Source organism: Carassius gibelio, chromosome B14, assembly GCF_023724105.1.
Source record: "Carassius gibelio isolate Cgi1373 ecotype wild population from Czech Republic chromosome B14, carGib1.2-hapl.c, whole genome shotgun sequence".
NCBI classification, from domain to species: Eukaryota; Metazoa; Chordata; class Actinopteri; order Cypriniformes; family Cyprinidae; genus Carassius; species Carassius gibelio.
In genome coordinates, this window is record NC_068409.1 from 17,144,514 (window position 1) to 17,168,929 (window position 24,416).

The 24,416-nt window shown below is 36.1% G+C and overlaps 1 protein-coding gene across 3 annotated transcripts in view; it reads left to right on the top strand.

Moving 5' to 3' along the window:
- Positions 1 to 24,416, top strand: part of LOC127971522 (GDNF family receptor alpha-4-like) — a 236,256-nt gene that overhangs the window by 174,693 nt on the left and 37,147 nt on the right. Inside the window, exon 1 of one of the 3 annotated variants that reach the window (XM_052574587.1) lies at positions 9,779 to 10,105. The exons of the other annotated variants lie outside the window; for them this stretch is intronic. Coding sequence (XP_052430547.1) covers positions 10,063 to 10,105 — 43 coding nt within the window. The 5' untranslated portion in view covers positions 9,779 to 10,062. Of the gene's footprint in view, positions 1 to 9,778; positions 10,106 to 24,416 lie in introns of those variants that run through there. 3 annotated transcript variants of the gene reach the window in all.

Here is a 24,416-nt window from a genome sequence, read left to right on the forward strand (position 1 = left end):
TTTTACAAGGGCTCAAACGCAAATTTGAAGCTCAGTAGCATTTGAGGAGAAAGACTTGCAGTCATAAAACTATTGTAATGTGTTCATTTAGGTTTAAGCTACAATGCACACTTTATACATTTTTAATATATGTTAAAATAAAGTATAAATCATTTAGGTAAAAACGAGGCCCGTTTATCACTTTCAGGCACATTCCTGTGAAAGTTTTTTTTTGTTTTTAGTTTCCTTTACGACAAATACCCATGGTTTTAACAATAACACAACAAATCATCATTCTTGTAGCCATGTTAACTGCAAATTAACCATGGTTTGTTACTTCAAATAATAATTTACAAAGAAGTATTAATATACTGTATGCATTAGTGAGTGTGTGGTGCTTATGGGGTATGGTCACTTATTCCTTATAAACTGTTTCAAATGCAAGACATTGATTGCATGAGATTAAGTTTGTAAATGATAGCCTGTGTCCTTTTGTAGTGTGCACATATATTTATCATCAATCTGTGATAACTGTGACTAAATTCAGTATATATACATCTGCCATATGTTGCCACCCCTCAAAAATTCCTGCCCCCTTCTCGCCACCCCATCAATATTTTTCTAGATCCACCCCTGGAGATATTCATTTTATAAAACAGTTCAACAAACATTGCAGACACAATTTTGTCCAGATCAAATTCATGCATCTCAGATCAACACTGGTCGTTTTTTTCCTACAATGAATCTATTTTGAATGAATCGTTTGAAATAATGATTCATTAAATCACTCATTAAGACAGTGTCATATGTATTTATCCATCACAGGTCTAAACCAACCAAAGTACCAGCCAAAAAAACACACTCAACTTAAAATATTGCTAACTACGGTTCTTAAAAATAAAAATAAAAGCTTCCAAAATACATTGAGATTTAATTTTTGGTCAATATTGTCAATTATTTTCTCAATACCTGTAAAAAAAAAGAGTGATTGCTTTAAAAGCTTGAAAAGAAATACAATTATATACTGGTTTAGAAAACAACAAATTGGATGAACTATCCCTTACATAAAAGAATCATCCCTTCAATATAACATCTCTCGTTCTCTATAAGGGAAGTCAATGGGGTCAAAGCCCACCGGGTTCAGGGACCAGATGTGAATCTCTCCAATCCATTCCCATCTGCGGGAGCTCTGGCGGTCATGTTTTACAGGGAAATAATAAGACATTTGTAAGCCTCATACTGCTGTGTTGCTTTGGACAAAGCTGGACAAACAGTTCTTCAATGACTCAGCTGAATCAAAGAGCGCTCTGTGGTTTCCAGGAATCCAGCCCTGAAACGTTTAACACTAGCACAGAGGAACTGGTTTTCCATCTCTTTGCTAGGTTTTGTCAGAGTCCTTTATCTTTACTATGAATGCTTTGGCATGATAGATCAAAGCCGCTGTTGATACATCAGACACTTGACCACATGTCAATGACACTTAGAAGTTCATCGCATACAAAGAGAATCAGATTTGGCTTGAGGGGTGGTGTTACACTCATTATGTTTCAGATTTGTATTGATGAAACGTGAGCTAATCAATTAGTTCCTAGAGAGGTAAGCTTCAAATCCAAGACCGCAGATTTCTGTTCCTCAAAGAATTCTGAAACAATTATGGTTTCCATTTAAATATTAACTGTTTTCAACATTGATAAAGATTAGAAATGTTTCTTGAGCAGCAAATCATTATATTAGAATGATTTCTGAAGATCATGTGACACTGAAGACTGGAGGAATGATGCTGGAAATACATATATTGTTTCGTTAGGACACAATATGCTTGCTTTTCAGGGTAATTTACTATCATTATTCCATTGAGTGTGAATAATTAGATTATGAGCGATATTAAAGGTGAAAGGTGTTTTCTGTCTCAGAGGTTGTCTGAAGGTTTCAGATCCCGTCTCTTCCGCTGGAGCTGCTCCCATCAGTTTTGTTGGTTTTGTGGTTTGGCCGTGACCCAAGTGCAGTGCTTTACACTCCCAACCAACCCCCAAAAAGCAAACGCAGCCGCTGTTGGTTAATTAAGGTTTGACGGATGAACTCGCACCTAGATTGGTTCCATTTAATAACGTTGTGTTAGCTTGCATCACTTTGATGTTTACTTTAGTCACATGAGACTTGAAAGACTCTTCATTCATTGCAAACGGTATCCATTCGCTTCTCAGGATGATTCAAGAAACATTTGTTTTTTAATACAGTTGTGCACTTCTGATACTTCTAACAGATACTTATTGATGGGGTGCAGCAAAGACACCACAAGCAAATGTTGCTCATTATTTATAATGCCTCAAAGCCAGAAGTGTGAATAGCTTAACAATGAGCTTTCTGGAGGACAAGGCAACACAAACTCAACACGCACCGAACGCCATCCGTCCAGTCGTTTCTCTGATATTGACTCACCTGTGCATGCTGTCATTCTTGCTTTTTTTAACATCTATTTGCTCTTGAAAACTAAAACACCATTAACAAATTTAGAGGATGGTGCTTATTCCTCCTGCGCTTAAGAGGTTTCACTTAAACTCACATCCGTTCATGGCTGCCCATCTATCTCTGTAGCCACACAGACATTTTAATGGCCACCTTGATATTTAATGGCGCCGGTCACGGAAGACTAAATATACGCATTTGGAATGATAAAACACATATTGGAGAGTAAAAACAGCCTGTGAAATGCTGAGAATAATGCATAATTCAGCTATGATGCACTCGCTGGCTTCAAGGTAAAGCAAAACCCCTATGGTGCGTATCCATGAAGATGTCCACGCAGGTTCTGCTGAATTTTTGATGATACATTGCATGGTAGTAAACCTTTAAAAGATGTTCATGAGGATATTTAGCACACAGAAGGATCAAGGAACTGATCGTTTGGTCAAACTTCATGATGGAAGACTCATTATAAAATGCTAATTTTATTCTTAAACCAACATCAGTGTAACAAATTTTGTCGATTCTATAATAAAAAAGATCAAGTTTATTAAAAAATGGTGAGCAAAAATGAAAAGGAAAAAAAGAGAGAATATTTAAGAAGAAGTGCATGACTTGTCTGAAGGCTCAAAGGAATTACCCAAACTTAAATGAATAATTTGTCATCATTTACCCACCCTCATGTTCTTCTGTTGATATTTTAAGGAATGTGGTTAAATAAACAGTTGACAGAAGCCATTTACTTCTGTAGAATTTTATTTTTTCATACTCTAAGAGCCAATGGACACTGTGAACTGTTTGATTTAATTTTAGGTGAACTTTCTCTTTAATTTCATGCCCTGCACAAGCATCACAATAAGGCTACAAAGCCCAACCGAGCACACAGCAGTCATGCCAGTATTAGAATACGAACAGATTTTTCTATTTCAATTAACTTGCCAAGAAACCAGACTGTTTCTGTGTTATCGTTTCAGTGTTTATTTTGCACCCCAGGCTTTATTTTCAACCCCCAACCTTCCAGACCTTTTGCCCTGCAAACTGGTTTCCCCTAATTTGAGTAATTAAGTGCACTGGTAGAAACCCCCAGCCGCCCCTCAGACCTCGCAGCTGTGAACCGTGTCAGGTCAGTGGCTCCACAGCGAGCACCACACAACCCAAAGAGATGTCCTGCGGTCAGGAAACAGCCCAGCATTTTGACCACATGAGACGGGCCAGAGCCGCTCCTTCCCTGCTGTTTTCCCAACACATCTGATAACTTATGACTTTAAAATACGCGGCTGTTGACTCAGGTGCCATCTGATTATTTTTGGCCACCAGGGGTGTTGGTGAGATTGGTGATAAATGGTTGAAAGCAACCTTTTCACCCCCTGTAAAGAGCCAAAGAGACAGCGAGGGCCCAGTTATAAAACCAAGCGATTTTATGAATCTAGCATTGGGAAGGGAATCCGATCCATCTGGTATTTCCCTGTGACGTGACTAATCTTTCATTAAAGGGGTGATAATGGGTGAAACTTTAGCGGTCGTCAGAGGAAAGAGGAACAACATGTGAGGCTCCTCCAGGCACGGACCTAATTGTCACACTTTTTACTCCGGTGAATATTTTTAGGGTGCACTGTAAAAAATGTAGAAACCATTTGCACTCAGAAACTGCTTGTAGTAAGTAGAACAATCCATTAAATGTGACATTTGAAGTAAAAAATAACCGAAGTAGTATTTTCTTGGTAAACATCCATGTTTTTGATAGTCAGTTTCTTTATAGACACACGTCTTCCATTCTTAGCTGAAACAAGATTACTGCACTGGTTGAAAATAAAACTAAAACAAGTTATTGAACACATTTTGAATTGGGGATGTTGTCACAATATACAGTAATCTATTATAGGATTGTAAAAAGTATAGAATATAATAATAATAATACACTATTGTTGCACATATGGACAACACGTCGTAACTAATAAAATTAAACTACAACTATATTAAAATGAAAAAATAGTCAAAAATAAATAAATAAACAAAAACAAGAAAAGCTAAGAAGTCAATTTCATAGTAACGCATACATTTCAAATTCTTGTTACAACACATTGTAATTAATAAAACACTAAAAACAACAACAACAACAAAAAATTGTCACTTATTAATTGCTAAGAATATAAGCATAAGAAAACAGCAAACAACTAATAAGTAAACTAGTGACAAATGATGACAAGAAATACATTAAAGTAAATGTGTAATTTAATTAGACTAAAATGGCATTTTCTAGTAAAATGTAATCCAGTAATATTTTCTTTACAATGAAAAATCGTTAGCGTACAGGACGGAACGTTTGAGAGAGAACACAGAATGTTTTAAAATTTCAAATTCATTGACGTTTTTGCTGCTGTTTTCCCACCAAAATGATGTCACGTTGGACAAAATCATTCAATTTGAATCGTTCAATTTTCAATTCAAAAATCATTTGCCTTTTGTTGGTTAATTAAAGGAAATATACAGTTATTACCAATTAAAACTAATTTCCCTAAAGCAAACATTTCGAACATGTCTTGTTTCAAACAAATTAATCAGTTCAAGTAATAGATGGAGGGCTTCCAGTTACGGTTGACCTACTTTGATTAAAGCGCTGATAAACTTGTATTTTTATTTTTCTGAATGGCCAGAAAGGTCTTGCGAAAGTTCAAGTCATGATCAACAGTCGTATGTGTGAAATTTGTGTCCCTGTTGACCTTCAGACCAAAACTGGGAAGTGAGGAAGCTCAGACTTTCTCTATCAATAGCTGTGACAAACTCATCCAATTAAATGTGATACATAGGGTTTTTTTATACCCCGACACTGTCCTAGCTGTAAAGCAGATAGAGGGACTCTCTTATATATGCTATGGTCCTGTCCTGACTTGGAAGTATATTGGAAAGAGGTTTTAGAGATCACTGTAATAGTTGCTGGTACTAAAGTGTCTAGAGAGCCTAGACTTGCAGTTTTAGGGCACTCCACACTTCTTGATCAACAAAGGGTTAATTTGAGATTTGTTAGGCTGGCCCTGCTAGCGGCCATAAAATATATAACTCTGAGATGAAAGGATTTTAAACCATCTTCTACTTCTATGTGGATTAAAGGAGTATCACCTTTGGAGAAAATCGCATTTTGTTTGAAAAAACATGAAGAATTGTTTGTCAAATATTGGGGCAGCTTCCTTTCTTATTTAAGCATAACAGGACAGAAACATTAGATTATCATGAAACTTTCTATGTTTTCTTGTTTCATTCTGCTTATGTCTTATTTGTGGCCCTATGGGTTGAATATCTGGGGCTTCTTATAGGGCAGAGTATATGGAAATTTTGTATGTTGTGTTCATTTAACTTATTTTTTAATAAGTATTTTTTTTCATAAATTGGCAGTTTTTTCAAACTGGGTTTAAATTTTTCAAATTTGGTTTTCAAACCAAAGTGGTGAAAATATTTGAAAACTCACCTCTGTGATCTCTGAATATATTAATACTCATACCATGTTTGAGTTTAATATCTCATCCACTAAAGCATAAATGATATGAAATGTCATATGAAAATGTACCTGTATGTGTGTGTGAGGGAGACTATATTTAAAGACGCACAGGAGCAATGCATCTTAAGACTGCGGTGTGACACACACCATCTGCTGCGATGGGAAGCGAGAGCTTGATTAAGTCTATGGCAATCCCAGCTTGGAATCTCTTGGAATTGAAACAATCCTGAATGTGGCAGGTGTCTAATGCCTTCCTCTCGCACATCTCAGTCCGCTCAAACTCTTAAAATTCAGAAATAAATCTCAAGGCGTTATAGCTAAAGTGGAGGCTGAAGATAAACAATTGTTCAGTTTTTTTTTAGAGATCAAGACGAGTCAGAAATATCCCAATTACAAGTTCCAAGTCATAAAAGACAAAAATCATTCAGCGTTCACTTCTGAAGTTTTGATGACTCACTTTTTGCAGACGTTTATGTTAAAAGGCATTATGCATGTATCATGTCAATTATATGCATGAGTAATAACAGAATAGCTTGATGTCAACATTTTTTTTTTCGTGAGCAATTTTAATAATACACAAAACGTAAAGCCATTTCATATTCAGCATTTCAAACTTCATAAGAAAACATTCAAAAAAGCAAAACAATCTTTTAGTCATCTATGATAATCAATATGTGGATCACGCTCTATATCACTTCGTCATAAATAACCCACACATGAAACTATGAGCATACATTCCTAAATTACCCAAAAAAGGCGATTAAAGCTGCAAACTGTGCACGTATACGCAGCACACAAATGCAAAATAGGCCTACTTTATATTCTTCAATTCGAAATCACAATGTAAGGCACTAGCTGATGTATTTTTTATTTGTAATTTAATGCACACATAAATGTGTGAACCTTGCACTTATACTAGAAAATATGCGAAAATGCAACCATTTAAATGCATAAAATAATTCATTGTATATTCTGGCATTTGTGTCTACTGTTGACTTTCGGTCTTTTTCACATTGTACCCAGTGGTGTCTTAGACACTAAAACAGTCCAGTACATTATAATCAAACACATTTTTATATTGAAATAATGAAGATTTCCTGGTTGCTTACATCTTATTATAGATTCATAAGCAAAGAAAATGTTTTATATTCAGTATATTTTAAGATTGTGAAACAAGTTTTTTCTTCTCTTTTGCTTTCTTTATTTTTTCATATATCTTTTTTATTATTATTGAAAAGATCCTTGATTAGAGAGGGTGAAGTAAGGCACATTATTTCAGGTTCAGACCATCAAGGCTGCAGAGAGATGCTGCTTCTTTGAGATTTTGTGAAGCTGAGTTAGTTTCATCAATACATAACGTAAGGGAAAAAACTCTTGAACATTTTCTCTGAATTGTGGATTTCAGTTTGGATTTTTCGCCTCAAAGAAACTTGGTCCCCATTTCGTGTTTTTCTGAATTTGCATGCCAATTAATTTATGCAGTTAAGTTTATGGTCAGCATGATTTGGTTCCCTAAATAATACCATTAACATCTTTATTCAACAATTATGTATTTAATTGCTAGTTTAAAATGTTACAAAAGATTTCTATTTAAAATAAATGTGCATACTCTTTCTAGTTTGTGACTCAGTTTACCCCACTCTCAGCTACATAGTAACAAACTGCATAAAGCTAAAAATATTTTCTCTTTTTGTGTGCATAAAATATGCATTTTTACATTTTCCGTTAAACCAAGAAAAATGAAGAGGTAGGTACAGTATATTTAAAAACTGTATTTTAAATGTTTAAAATATGTGTTTCCAATTTATTTTTTATGCATTTTTTACAGCTGCAGCCCAGTGTCTAGAAACGACATGCTTTTCAATCACACCCTCAGTATAAAAATATAGGAGCTTCAACTTGTCAAGTTGGTTTTCAGTCCAGCAATGCTTATAGTATTACATGCCACTTTGGCCTATACTAAAACATCTTTCTACCGATTTTCAAAGTCAGTTGCACATACTTTATTGCTTTTCTTCCCTCCAGCGGCAACACACAGGCAGTTTTACTTCTTTTTACGTTTATTCCCTTGAAATCCTCTTATAATTTATCCAAGCTGTCAGTGCTTTCTTACCACATCTCTTCCCCTCATGTCAGAAACACCCTGAAGTCCCGACACTGAAAGAGCTCTAGTTTAAACAATAGAGCTCACTCCAGAGAGCCATGAGGAGAGCGCACAGACTCGTCAGTCCCGTCATCAGCGCGTGTGAATGAACAGACTCAGTCAATGAGATGGATTGATTATGCCAACGCCTTTAGACCACACTCTTAAAAATAAAGCTTCCACGCAGCAGTGATGCCACAGAAGTTCCCGTGTTTGTTAACATAACAACTACAATGAATGTCATAATGACATGGCTGATAAAAAACCAATAGATGATTGTGATAATGAGTCATAACGTCCAGTTTTAATGAGCTCTACATTGCTTACGTTTGCACTAGTATGCATTCATTAAGAATGAAGGCCGTGGCTTATGATGTAGCACCCCAGCCTTGTTCAGAAGGTTAGCAGTTCTCCAAGGCACTCTTTGATTGCTAATATAAGCCAGAGCTAGACATCCCCCTCACACAAGGCATTTATATTTGAGATCAATGGATACAGATCGTGATCCCTGAAGATGTAAAATTTGCTACATATGTCCTCACCTTCATGCCATCCAAGATGTAGATGAGTTTATTTCTTCATGAGAGTAATGTAGCATTGCATCAGTGTCTCATCAATGGATGCTCTGCAGTGAATGGGTGCCGTCAGAATGAGAGTCCAAACAGCTGATAAAAACACCACAAGTAATACACACTACTCCAGTCCATCAGTTAACATCTTAAGAAACCGAAAGCTTTGTTTTTGTAAGAAGCAAATCCTATATTAATGTATTTTAAAACTCTATCCATTGCTAATGGCTCAAATATGAGCCCATAATCTACAATATTGCTTTCCCCAGTGTAAGAGTCTCCTGTTGTCTCTCACGTCTAATTCCACCCACATATTTGTTTAGAGCTGTTTTTGGCTTGTAAGCGCTGCTTTATCTTGATCGACTTTTTCACTGGAGTAAGTGTTATTATGGATTTGTATTTTAGCTGAAAGCAATGGTTTGAAGATAAAAATATGTTTTAATGATGGATTTGTTTCTTACTGAAATACAGGTTTTGGCTTCACAAAATGTTAACTGATGGACTGGAGTGCTGTGGTGTTTTTATCAGCTGTTTGGACTCTTATTCTGACGGCACCCATTCACTGCAGAGCATCCATTGATGAGACACTGATGCAATGCTACATTTCTCCAAACTGGATGAAGGAACAAGCTCATCTACAGATTGGGTCAAATTTCAAAACAAATTAATTTTAAGTTTTTTAATTTTTAACCGTATCCTTTAAAAGTACAGTTAATGGAACTTTTTCTTCCATCACAATAGTGATCGTCCTTTCAGTCCGGCCGTGGGATTCATTCAGTATTACTAAATAGAAGGCAAGGAGATTAACTTTGAAGTTTTTTTTATTTATTTATTTTTTTTTTTGCTATTTCAGCACAGGCTTCTGAGATCCACAGTTCAAAGCCAGAATCAAAGTGCAGGATTTGTAGCAGACAGTCTGATAGCTTCTCTGACCCTACGGCTGTGTCTCAAATCATACTGAGCTGCCTAAGTAGACAGCATCTTGAGGGTCAGAGTATGGACACTATGTAGGCAGCTTACTAGGTTTTGAGACACAGCTGAGTACAAACCAGTCTCTCTCTCTCTCTCTCTCTCTCTCTCTCTCTGTGCTCAGAGTTTGATCTTCACTCAATGAAATCCGACTCTTCATTCACTCGTGTTCTTGTTCTCGGAGGGAACAAATGTCAATACGAGATAATGGAGCAGCTCGGGAACTTTCATTAGAGCTTTCATTTCATTTCGAGCTTTCCCTGACGTCCTGATTGACAGGTTGACACTGCTCTGTTGTGTTCAGCGGACGTTCATCTCGTTTTTGACCGGTTTATAACACGCTGAATTGATATGTCCAGGACGGCATTTCTCTGTCGGTAACCTCAGACTATAACAGAGACAGTTTCGAGTCATTTCGAGCCAGTTCTCTTGAGAAGCGCGCAGAAATGGATCTTATGGGACTCTACCTGCTTCATCTCAGCTTGGCCGGTAGGTGACGAGCGGCACGCGCGTTTCTTTCATCTTCTCTGTTTACCGACATCAAAGTTCCGCAAAACACAAAGCTGATACAATGCTGAGAGTTTCTGTCATTATTGGCTGTGCGTCGAGAACCGGCTTTCTATAGACTTTGGTCTAATAAGAACAGCTCGAATTAATGAAATGTGAGCACGATAACCTGCTTTCTTCTCATTTGAATTTATTAATCCATATATTTTGCGTTATTAGTCAGCTAATGAGGTGTTTGCTCGGGTGTGAAACAGAGATGGGGACTCGAGTTTGAGACTCGGACTCGAGTGCGACTTAAGTCGCACAAACAGTGACTTCAGACTCGACTTGAGACTCGTCCTCGAAAGACTTCAGACTCGACTCGGACTCGAGCTCCGGGACTCGTGAACAATGTTAATTTTTAGTAAACGTCAGATGAGCTCGCTGTTAGAGTTGTGACGTTCGCGAACGAACCGATTCTTTTGAACGGCTCATAAACATGAACGATGGGAGCCGAGTCACGGCTGGAGGGGAGCCGCTCTTTCTGTCGCTCTTTTTTCCTATGCGTGTTTCAGAGCGCGTGTTTCACACAGATGCACACAAATGAGCTCCGCCAGGAGACAGAACAGTTATAGGGGGAGGGGCGCACCCAGCGCAGGCCAACCCTTTATAGCGTGATGATATTAGTTATTAGTTGTGCACGCATCCTTCACGTGAGTACTCCAGTGGAAAAAAACCTGCGTGCCTCTGTCATTGGGTAGGAGCGGAGCCATGACGTTTTGCACAGATATTCATTGCAGCCCACTTTGTTATTGTTCATTGACTTGAAGGGGCTGATGTCCTATTTGCAAAGTTTACAGTAGTAATAGTATGTAGACATTTCCATTTTATTTATTCTAATTTTATCTACTTTAAATATTTTTGGTTCTCTATCAAAATGTTCTTGTGTGATAACAATGTTCTTGTGTGGAAGTGTTTGTAGTAAAAGCTGTTTTGCACAGAAATTCATTGCAGCCGGTGTTCTGTCGATTTGTCCTACGCTGTCAGATTTTCCTACCTCCCACCAAAACAGTGGGTAGTACAATTCCACAACGAAAATTCTACTGTAAAGTTATGGTTTATTAATGTCTACACCTATCACAACCCTAATCATACCCTTACATTACTGCAAATACAGTAATTATGTGTTATATTCGCGGTTGTAGCTAAAATGGATACAGTTACAGGAAACCAACAATAAATATTATTTTCTACCAATTAGATTGCGTTTTTATTAAAGTCTACAACTACCCCAGCCCTAAACCTACCCTTACAGTCATGCAGATACATTAAATATCGTTGTTTAGCATGAGACAAAGGACGCGATATTGATGTGCGCGTGCGCAGTAAACCCGCGTAGGAAAATCTGACAGGGTAGGATAAAATGTCAGGACACCGGCTTTGTTTTTGATGTTTATTTGTGAGTAGGTATTGTATGAATAACATAAGTCAGCGTAGCTTTGTTCATTCTTAAGCCAGACAAGAGGTGTGCAGCTATACAGCCAGGACAGACAGAAGGCCATTACTGAATCCATAAATGCAAAATACAGATATTAACTTAAAAGTAAAGCATTCTTGGTGTTTTTGACATGTTGCAATAGCCTGTTTACACTTATTTTATACCAAAATCAAAGTTGATATTGTATGCTAATAGATAGAGTTGTCATAATAACATATTACATGCTTTGAATTCCTTATATATAGCCATGCAGTGTTCTAAGCAGCTTGGATGGGTCGCTCTACGTGATGCAACATTTATTATAACCAGAGACTTAATATAATAAAGAGACTTGAGACTTGACTTGGACTCTAGCTCAGAGACTTGAGACTTGACTTGGACTCTAGCTCAGAGACTTGAGACTTGACTTGGACTCTAGCTCAGAGACTTGAGACTTGACTTGGACTCTAGCTCAGAGACTTGAGACTTGACTTGGACTCTAGCTCAGAGACTTGTGAGCATCTCTGGTGTGAAAGGTTACTGCTTTCATTGACATTTGTTCTAACAGTCAGTAAAATCTTTGTTAAAAGAGCTATATACATTTTAACCCACTAAACTTTTAATTTCGTCCTTAAATATAAAGGGGTGCCAAACTTACAACCTGTGATAAGCTCATTGCACTTTTTGAATGCAATCACTTGTGTGAAGTACGGTATGCATGTTAACTCTGTTCCTTTAGAAAGGATACGATGTGTTGTCACTGACCTGAAATGTGTAGCCTTAGTTGATTGAAAAGCCTGTGCATTTTAGCAGATTGAATTTGTGGAGGATGTCTCTGTGTTGCTGCTAATATAATTGTACTATAATATAAATGTGTGTATGAATCAGAGGATGTATGCATGCATGCATCATAACATTTGCATTGGCATGTTTTGAAAATTGATTCACAGATGAAAGCTTTGAAAATGAATTCACAAATGAAACCGAGAAACAAAGACACATAACCATAGCTTTGCAACATACTTAACATTTTTAATTTTGAAGCATATTATTATGCATTCATAGGGCAGTGTGAAAACTTCAGTAATCTTAAAAATCAGGGCATTTTTCTGACTGGACCCAAAGCTGTAAGCCTGATTGCTGATCATTTGCTGATTTAAGAGTACAATGTGTTTTATTTAATTTCATTTTACTTTCACCTTTTGGTTTGTCTGTTTAGGCAATCAATCATTCAATATTCATCTGCAAACAGAACAAAGTAAATCTCTAGAACAGTAAAAAAGATTGATTTCTAAGAAACATTAAGAAAATATGTGTTAAAATCATCCTCACCTTATTTATTTCAACAATATAGCTCCCCTATCTAAAGTGACACACCTGATTTTTATGCCTTGGCTTTGAATGCAGTTTTCCTATTTATTTTTTCAGTGTATAGATAATTCTTCAGTAAGAAATTTGAAACCTTGAACCAAACCAGCCAGCTCTGAATCAAATCAACTTTGAATCAAAACAAAAAACACAAAGGTATAATGCCGTTTTAGTAACATGATTGAATTGCTCATCACTATGAAGTTTGACCATGCAACTATTAAGCTCTGTTCTTCCAACCTTCCTCCAAAAAGTTATGTGAGCCTGAGTGAAGTCCATATCTGATTCCCTTCATTATGACCATCAATCAAGCCCTTTTTCGAGCTCCACATATTCATTCTGTGAACCTGTGAATATAGGGCTCAGCTCCAGTTCTGCAGGTAATTCCACTGTCACTCAAGGTGAGTGAAAAGCAGGCCATTTGTCAGCGATTAGCCAAGGTAAAGATCGATTCTTGCTCTGAGAGCTTGTAAATTAGGAACTCAATGTCCATTAGCAAAAGCCATGACTGACATATGCTAATTCTGACCTTGTTGTTACAAGAATAATATCATTATCAGTATTGACATTGACTTACACCTCAATTGGTCATTTATGGTTTGGGGTTTTCAGAGCATTATACTTCATAGCTTCATAGGCTTCAGCTGAAATGTGCAGTTCAAAGCCATAATCAAACTGTAGAATTGTAGCCGACAGCTAAAGATCAGCCTCTCTCCAGCAGCCGTTATGCTCGACAGTCTGTCTCTCTCCCACTGATGCCATACGCATAATCTGCACTCAGAGAAATATGATTCTTAATAAAGTGAATTGCATAAACTTTTATGAAAGACATAATTAATGAAAAAGTGTCATTTAGACATCAATAAATCATAGTTAGTTAAGATTTTTCACATTATGATTATAGAAACGGAGTAATGGTCATGATCAAATTATATTTTTTTTTCTGTAGCTAAAGTATTTATAGAAGCGTATATATCCTATAGAGAAATATCAAATCCATATGCTATAGCATGCATTAGTGCCTTGCCATTTTTATTTAAGCTGTCTTGGCTCTGAAAGTATTTCTTAGGAGTTCCGATCCAAATCAAATGATTCATGCTCCGCGATCCGAAGTCCCGTACCGAATCAAATGATTCGCGATCCGAAGTTCCGATCCGAATCAAATGATTCGCGCTCCGCGATCTGAAGTTCCGCTCCGAATCAAATGATTCGAGCTCCGCGATCTGAAGTTCCGATCCAAATCAAATCATTCGCGCTCCGCGATCCGAAGTTCCGATCCGAATGAAATGATTCGCGCTCCGAGATCCGAAGTTCCGATCCGAATCAAATGATTCGCGCTCCGAAGTTCCGATCCGACTCAAATGATTCGCGATCCGAAGTTCCGATCCGAATTAAATGATACATTGCTCTGCAATGATTTTATTTACATTATTCTGTCATTAGATGGCAACAAACAGTTTTTATGAGTGAGTCAGCAGTAGGGCTGTCACTTTTCGTTCGAAAATCGATTGCACAATCGATCGGACCAACAAGTTTCGAAAATGAAAATAGGGAATCGATTTTAAACAAATGTGTACACTACTATTATTTTTTTAAATAGTTAAACAATTAAAAACTCACAAACAAGCAGAAAAAGAAAATAAAGAATTCCAAAAGTGCAGTATGCATTGCGAAAGCTAGACAGAAAATACCAGCGGTCATGTGATGTGTTTTGATTAGCACGAGAAAGATGCGAAAATGGATACTGAGTAGGTGTAACGGAGGCTTGCCTCTGGCGAACATGTCTGGGTTGCACCAGCAACTAAAGCAAAGTCTGAGGTGTGGAAAAGTTTTGACCTGTTTATAATGAGAATAATGAGTGAATAATGACGCACCATCAGAGAGCGCGCTGAAGACAGTGAATTCAATCATCTTCCTACACAAAAACATGTAGACCTAGCCTAATCTTTGTGAGTAAAGGTTTTTCAAATGATAACTAAATATTCATTGAGTCTTAAATGCATAATGTGGACAGAGTATTTACGCTAATTTGGGCATTATTATTTTATTAAATGTCAGCTGATAGTGGCAAAGCATATCCGGCGCAGCCTTTATCTTAATTTCGTTATTGCCAAATACCCTTCTTAATTTAAAATTTATCCTAATTTAATTTGTTAAAAAAGACTCGTTTTATTGGTGCGTTGGTCTATTTACGGGCTAAATGAGCCTATGCCTAGAATGCTGAGATGTTACGATGTGACACAGGACTTATTTTATTTCTTTATTCCAACTTCCAAGTGGTCTAGTTTACGTTAGTCATGAATAAATTATGTTAAAACATGTAGCATAGATTACTCATTCTTGACAAAAGGCAAAAGAGCTGTATAATGTCGGACTGTAAACGGGTTCGGGCTTTTAAAAAGCTGTCAATCAAAATGTATTTTTCGGGCTCGGGCCGAAATCTGTCGGGCTCGGGTCCTGTTGGGCCTAATTTTTAAGGCTCGATTACAGCTCTAATCCCAATAGATAAGAAATATTGCTGACTTGTGTGTTTCCAGCGCTCTCTTAACGTTCATCTGTTATTTGGCGTTGAAAAAGGAAACGTCTTTTTTTTTTTCTTTTTTACATGGAAAATCGATTTTACATTCGATTCAATGAACACTTATGTCTTAAAAATCGAAAATGCTTTTTTCACAAAAGTGACAGCCCTAGTCAGCAGTAAAGACTTATACTGAAAATGATGGAAAGAAGATTTCTGCTGGCTCTGATGTGGTTAAACATGAGCTATATTATTCGTTTTAGGTAAATCTAACAGGCAATCTTTGATCTCATTGTTTTGTTTGTTTCAGAGCAAATAGCTGTGGCTGAAGGCAAAACTTTACATTTTATTTATAACTTTAATCAGAACGCTGCCTTTGTACTCTTGACTGAATTGATTAGCAACATTTATAACGTCTAGCCTACTGTTATTGATTACATATTATTATTAAATAAATATTGACAGATATTTTATATAATTGTGGTATTTAATTAATAATAGTATTTGATATTACGAAAAAGTGTGTTTGTTGGGTGTGTTTTAGAGATCGCTAAGCGCTCTGCGATCCAAAGTTCCGATCTGAATCAAATGATTCGCGCTCCGCGATCCGAAGTGCCGATCCGAATCAAATGATTCGCGCTCCACGATCCGAAGTTCCGATCCGAATCAAATGATTCGCGCTCCGCGATCCGAAGTTCCGATCCGAATCAAATGATTCGCGCTCCGCAATCAGAAGTGCCGATCTGAATCAAATGATTCGCGCTCCGAAGTTCCGATCCGAATTAAATGATTCGCGGATCCGAAGTTCTGATCCGAATCAGATGATTCGCGATCCGCGATCCGAAGTTCCGATCCGAATCAATGATTCGCGCTCCACATTTACTGTGAATGTGAGATTGAGCTGAAGATGCAGGTAATCACACTTGCTCACTCCATGTCTCTCATAATATCCTACATAGAATACAGTGAAGCCGTGGAAGAAAGGAAGCAGTACCGTAATTTTGTTTTAAAAAGTGGATAAGAATAGTATTGATATTAATGCTTTTAGTTTTACATCAATGAGAGACTTTAGCAGGTTTCACTTTAAAAACAGTACTGCTATTTAAAACTCTTTCTGGTAATTTAAATAAACAATTTAATTAAATGTATGCATTTAGCAGACACTTTTATCCAAACATATGTTCCCTGGGAATAAACCCACAACCTTTTGCACTGCTAATGCAATGCTCTACCACTGATTTTAAAAAGTATTTATTTATTTATTTATTTTATTATTATTTGAACAGTGTAGGGAGACATGGGAGTGAATATTCCCTGCAACATCCACTCCCGTTAAGTTCCCCCGGTCATCTTTTGGCAAATTTGCTGGCTGTGACTCTCTAATTGGTTCATTTCTTTTCTGTAGAGCAACATGGGTAATGTAGTTTTCCACCATAAATGCAGCTGTTAAACACAAGTCATATGCATTTTCTTATCAGAAGTGTTGTAGTACTGCACTTCACTTTAGTTGAAAACAACAGTATACTATCACTTAACAACCTTACATGCCATAGTAGTTCTGATATTAGTTATTTGCCATCAGTAAACTATCAAACAATATGCCTTAAAGTGTCATTACTGATTAGAATTCAGAGCGGCTGAACTTGAGAAATCTGAATTGAATCTCTGGCTGGTTGCAGCATTAATGTGGGAAGTCTAAAGGGAAACGGTGATACAGCTGTTGTATGATAGCAAAACTGCATTGATAGTGATGGTAGAGCATGGTATGAATCGCTTTTATCATTTTATTATTGATTTTATCTACATGACAAATGTGTAGACCGTTTATTGTGACAGAATAATGCTGCAAACGGCAAAGAACTTGCACAGTATAGGCTTCTCTAGAGTTATTTATTTATTTTTATTTGGTTACAATAATGCATATGAAGTTATCTGTCATTGGTGGTGAAGAAGTTGTTCCATGTTGAAACTTCAGGAAATTACACTGAATATTAATGGTAGATTTCCTCTGCTGAATCCATGGATGGTCCTGAAGTGTGATATCTCTGAAAATGAGTAATTAGTTAAAAGTAGACTTTGTTTGAGCAAACCCTTAACCCTTAATCAAACTGGCATGTGTGCTGCAAATATGAACGATACCTCAAATCGTGTAACTTGTTGAAGAAAGCGCATTGTTTATTTTCCAAGTGATGCAAATTATACCTGATGGAAGTTAAAATGGACCAAAAAGGTTAAAATATAAATTAAAAAATCCACCCACCCAAACAAACTCTAGCATTGTGGCTGCAACTTTGACTTACTGACACTGCCTGCAGAAACTGTTAAAATCTGTTGATGGCTTAGTGATTTATCCATATCCATATAATATACATCTATGTTAAAATGACAAAAAGCCAGTACCACCAGAATCAATGCTGATGTCATATTTTTCATGGAGCGGATAACAATTTTTACTGTTTGCACAGGATAATTAGCCATTGCAGACATATCACTCACTGCTCAAAGAAAATATTACACAGCTCTACTAATAATTGAGCATTTACAATGAATTTAAAACATTTAGCATCAATACGGCATTATGTATCTCATCGCACAATAATCAATGGAGCGCATTGGTTGTCAGACGCTCTTCTTTCTCTGTGATGGCCTGATGGCCAAATGATTGCACAGTTATCAGACTTTGATCCAAGTGAGTCATTCGCTTTCATAATCCACATTTTAAAACACATTTTTTGTGTTTAAGCAGCAGGGGCGGCTTTCAGATTTAAGAGTGCCAGCGTATCATTCGCTCTGGCAGACAGGGGTGTTAAAAGTCAGAATGGGTTGAAACGTGGGCTACCTATGCCGCCACCTCGATTCTGCTCTCATATTCAAACCTCTAAAACGGTTCTTATGTTTAATTATAGATGCTCTAGACCCCGCAGTTAAGCGGCCTCTCTGCCATTCATCTAACGTCAGTCAGTTTGATGGTTTTGACCTTTCATGCTGACATTGTTCAATTCTTCACATTATCATCTGCCTACAATATTAAACCTTAATAGCTCCAAACAGTACATAATATAAGGAGTCAGATGGAGGCACAGTTGAGAACTGTAAGGTTCCCTGGTTAGGATTAATCTTAGTGGCAGGTCATTTAAAATGGTCGATGAGCAGTGGAATGGAAATTGGCCTGCAGCCTGAAACACTGTGTGTAGAGGGATATTTGCTTGGAATAAAAGGTTAGATCACTTTCCCCACCAGTCCTGTTAAGAAATTCAGGAGATGGCTCCAGGGTTAGATGACTACGGTGTCCTCTGAGGGCCAAACAGAGGCTCATTATTTGAGTGATTGTTGACAGGTGCCCTGTCATAGAGAGATTGACAGATAGAGTCCTTTCCTTGCGTACGTATAATGACGGCCACGTTTGCATGCACTGTGATAACTCGGCCCATTTAAACAATTTTCAGAAGACAAAATTGACGTGTGAACGACTTTGACACGAAAGTCTTTCTATTAGTAGTTGATATCTTTGGCCTCACCAAGACCCTCTCGTTGCAATTCGTAACTACTTCACTGACTCTGATGATGCATTTCCACCGTCATTAACATCATAAATCAAGCAAAGCTTTTTAATATTTCCATTTTTAAAGTTAATGCACATTCGTGGGTGTTTTTTATGCGACAGCTGGGGGAGTGATGACAAACATTTCTGTCTTCTGACCATCATAATTAACATCTCACCTTCGAGTGCAAACAAAATGAGCCAACGAATGATACGCTGCTGTGTAACTTGAGCTCTTGGACTCACAAAGTGCTCTTCACTTCCTTGTTCAAAAGTTTATAATTAGATCAGAAATATTGTAAGAAACATCTAGTTCACAATATCATACTGTTGGTTGAGACCTTTTGTGCTGCGACTATTTATTGAAGCATTTATCTGACTGCTGTGTTTCGACAGACGCCCGGGAGCTAGTAATAAACAGCAAGTCATAAACAAAAATCTCTCAGCAACACCTCACAAATAAACCTGTGGATTGTGCATAATCAAGGGAACATTGATCACAGCGGGAGATTTGATGTCTGTCGGTGTCTTTCAGTTTAAAGGAGGTGATTTTGTACACAAGCAGTGTTTTGATGGCCATGACAGGGCATGGTGCTTTAAATGAAATTAATTAAGAGATAAAGATCTGAGTGACTGTTTTGGCTTGATGACTATTAGTAAAGCCGACTATCAACATGCAAACGTTCTTTATAGTCTGCATGAAATGAAAATTCATCCCATTTTTGAAATGCATTTTATTGATCTTATTGTAAATGATTTACTCATACATCCACAGATTATTTCGACAAATCCTTTGCAATGCATTACCTATAACATATCAGACTCATGCATGACTATATGATAATCTGGACATTCTTCTGTAGTTATTCTCTCATTTTATGGCACATACGGCAGTCAGAGTTTTTGACAGAGCATCTTTGGCATCAGTAATGGTGCAGGATGTTGTCTTTTCCATGTAAATGCAAATGTGAGTGGAATGAAATGGCTGGAACTCGGCTCAGTTAGAACAGAGCAGAAGTCTGAATATTGGTCTGCATGTAAACCTAGCCGGCTTCTCTGTAACACAACTTCAGATAGAGTACTTCAGCTGTTTGACAGTGTAAGTGCCGGTTTAAGACGAACAAACAACCGTAGCTGGAGTCTGCGCTGAAGTCTGATAGTACGGTGAACACCAGGGGGCTTATGTATTTTCTCAAGAGCCTCAGCGGGATTTATGGGATTCTGCGTCATTCAAGCTGCTTCTGCGTAGTATGTGGTTTTTTGACACAGTGGTGGGATCTTTGGTCTTGGAAAAATACGTGGTTGTTTTGATCCGTCTTTTCTTAATGTTTGCAATGAATCCTCCTTGGGCGTCCCTTCGGGCAACGTGGAAAACGGGACGGAATCGTGGAATCCAGTCATAAAAATAGAATTTAGTGTATAATGAGGAATGTAACGGAATTTGGAATTTTAAATGAATCAATCAAAAGTAAGCCAGTACACAGGAATTAAATGGCGATTTGGAGTATCTGTGAATATTAAAGTGCAAAAAGACTATTTAGAAATGGATACTGCGTGTTCTGAACTGAACATTATCAATTGAGCATTTCACGAGTCTGAGAGTCAATCCACATTCCACATTTGTTTTTAGAAAAACTATCATCATAATATAATATATGCACACATACAAAACTCTTCAAAGGCAACCATTCAAAGTAAAAGTTTAGTTAAATTTGAGGAAATTGTGACAGAAATATTTTACAATTGTACAGTGGAAGATCTTACTACTACTACTATAAAATTATTCAAACTTAAGTTTTAAGGAATAATCGCACACATTTTCTGTCATGTTTAATTTTAACTGTAAACCTCTGTTGTGCAGCACTTTATTTGCCCCCCAAAATTAAAGGGTTTGTTTGTAATTTAATGCTGTTATTGCAACAACAACACAAATATTGATAAACAAATGTATAAAATTAATTATTAAAAATTAAGTAAACCATTAAAATAAAATCTAGAAAATATAAAATGAAAAAACACAGAATTTAAACAAACAAACAAACAAATAAATACATGAATAATAATAATAATGTTAAAAACATGAATAAAAAAACAATACAAATTTTCATAGGGCCCTAAAATTTGAATTTGGATAAATTGCTGTAAACTTGTATAAATTTCATGATTTTAATAAATAAGACATGCTTTTTGATCAGTAAAATTACATTTAACAATCAAAACAGACTCCAGAAAAAAAAAATATTGGAAAAAAATAAAAGCAAAAAAAAAAAAAAATGAATTTGAAAAAAAAAAAAAAAAACAGATTTCATATGGCCCTCCTCATCTTTTGTCAGCCATTGACCAGAGAGTGGAGCTTCTGTCTTTAGCTGGATCCTGGGGGAAATAATCTCTTGAAATAGATGCCAGGTCATTTTCTCAACAAGAGCCAGTCGATTTTTCAGTAAGGGGGCCTCAGATTGTGAAGGTCTTTCTTAGCTGTTTTTTTGATTTGGTGTGTGTGTTTGTCTGTCACTGTGGGTTAGATCCGTTGTCTGATTCTTGCCTTTTAGTTTTTCTCATGAAGAGCTGTTGTCTTCTGGGCTTCCCTAGAGATGGACTCCTGCATCGACTCTAGCACAGAGTTTTGCAGAGCAGGCTTTTGACATAAAAGGCAGTTTTTTATAGCATTTCAACAGGCCCTTTATTAATAATATAGTATAGAGTAAAAACATTTATAAAGTGTTGTTTGAGAGCAAAACACGAGCCACAGGAAAGTGAATCCATTTGCTTGCATAACACGCCGCAGCACAATTCAGTGTTTAGTTTGCACTGTGATGTTTGATACATTTGAATTTTTCTTCATATTTTTACCTTGGTGAATTATTCAGCATGCATTGATACCTTATGTAGATTTTTGTTTTTTTAAATCATCAGATCAGTTTAGTTAAATAAATTTATTTTCAGACAGTTTTCCGAGATAAAATGTGAGCTCTTTTCTTTGTTAGGTGATTTGTATGCCTTCACGTACATCACGTACATCAGCGAGGAACAGATTTATAATATGGATGCCTGTTTCTGCCACAAAATAATAAAAAAAATGCATAAAAATGCAACTTTTTTTATTTCATAATGAGCTTTATCTTGCAATTTTGAGATGTTAACTCACAATTGCAAGTTTATAACTCTAAGAGATAAGAGAAAAAAGACACTTGGGAGTTGCGAGAAGAAAAATGGGTTCTGTTATATCTCACAATTTTAAAAGTAAAAGTGTGAACTGTGAATATTTTTGATTCTGTATTGAAAACCATGATTCAGTAATTAATTTATGATTTAGTCATATATCATATAATTAATCATTTACAATTAAAACTAGCTTAAATCATGTATTTCTTATTTACACTGAGAATCCTAATTTTACTAGCATTTGCTTCTAGGCCATTATTATTATTGTTGTTTATTGATTTCAATATTTATTTCAAGATTTATATAAATAATATGTATTTATTTCAGTATTTAATAAATAAATATATTTTTTAAGTCCCCTAAAATAAATGCAATTTATTAAAATATTACAATAAGTAACAACAACAACATACATATACATAAATATTTTAAATATCTAATATTATACCATAATGAACTAAACCAAATTACAGTCATATTATATTAACAAGATCACAGTATCCTCTAAACAAGGTATTTCTTACCTGTGGATATTATCTGTATTTAAATTTGATCACTTTCAACTCATTGCCACTTGCATGCAAGACTAAATGTAAAAGGATTCGATTTATTTACCCGTGCAGGATGTGCATGCCAAAGAAGGCTGGGCTCTGTTTGACAGAACAGACTCTGAGTGAGAGAGAGAGTAAGTGAGCTTGATAGTGGGGTAAGGAACTATGAGGATGTCACTGGTAGAACAGTGATGGATGCGGTTGTCTGATCTCATTGTAGTCGCATCACAGTGTTTATGACAGCCAGAATGAATGAGCTCCTCGCGCTGAACAGCTCTTACACTCACATGCTATGCATGCATTATTTTCCGTTTAATCACTTACTCTCATAAACATAAATTCAGGTTCAATACCTATGGCATTTAATTAATAACAGGTCACTCAGATGTTTACACATATTTGTAAATTATAAAACGCATGCTTATCGGCACGTGCAGGTCCAATGCGGCGTGCCGTTCTTATGGCACTGTTTCTAGTGTCATATGAAGATTTTGGATTTGGATTGTTCTGTTTTAAATAGGAAATGTAATGAAGTAATCAATCTGGAGTGGTGTGGCACAGTGGTTAATGATCTGATAACTGGAAGGCTGTACTGCAGGTTTGAACCTGACAAGGGGTGAATTTATCACCAATGTGCACTTGAGCAAGACATTTCTCCTCAGTTAGACCTACTAATACAAATGGGTTGAATAATACACATACTGTACTTTTCATTAAAGTAAAAGAACATGGTATAGCAGACGGTCTGAAGGCTTACTGTTTTTTTTTTTTTCAAGAAGCACATGTAATTTATTTTCGCTCAGAAAAAGCTAGTAAATTTCACAAATAATTAGAGAATCAACAAATAATACATTAAATTAAATATGAAATTCTGAAGCAGAAAGACTCATCTAATATTGTTTTGTAAAACATACTCCAATAATCTTACCTAACAATAAAATACCTTAAAAATAAACAAACCTAAAGAACTTCAAAAGGATGTGCTGAGACATAAAAAAAAAAAAAAATTATTTGTTTGAATAAAATAATATAAGTATAATATATATATATATATATATATATATATATATATATATATATATATATATATATATATATATATATATATATATATATATATATATATATATATATACTATTAAACAGATGAGGAAGATAAAACACTACAAATACAGCAAGAATTACTGAAACAACAAGCCTGTAGAATGCACATCAGTGCCATTTTTTTCTTTTATTACCTTTTTACTTTGAAAGCGATTGTATATATTGCATTAAATCATTGCCTTATGAAGTTTAACATTCACATTAAACCATATTGTGATGCTTGTTTTCTGGCCCCAAATTTATGCCCTTCTGAAAATGATAATTAAGACATTTGTATGGAAAACCGTTTCACTGAATAATAAATGCAGGAAGGTAATAGCAGCTCTTTATCTTACATTTCTGCCTTTCTCATCAATTGCGAGTATATATCGCACATTTATGACTTATCTTAGAATTATGAGGTATAAACTTTCATTTGCAAGTTATAAAATCCAATTCTGACGAAAAAAGATGTTAAAGCCAAAGTTGCAATACATAAAAAAAATTTTGTTCAGTGGCAGAAACAGGCTTCCATACTTTTTTATACTATTTAAGATATTTTAATAACCCTAAATTTGAAACAACAAAAAAATTAAACTCCTGAATTTAAGACT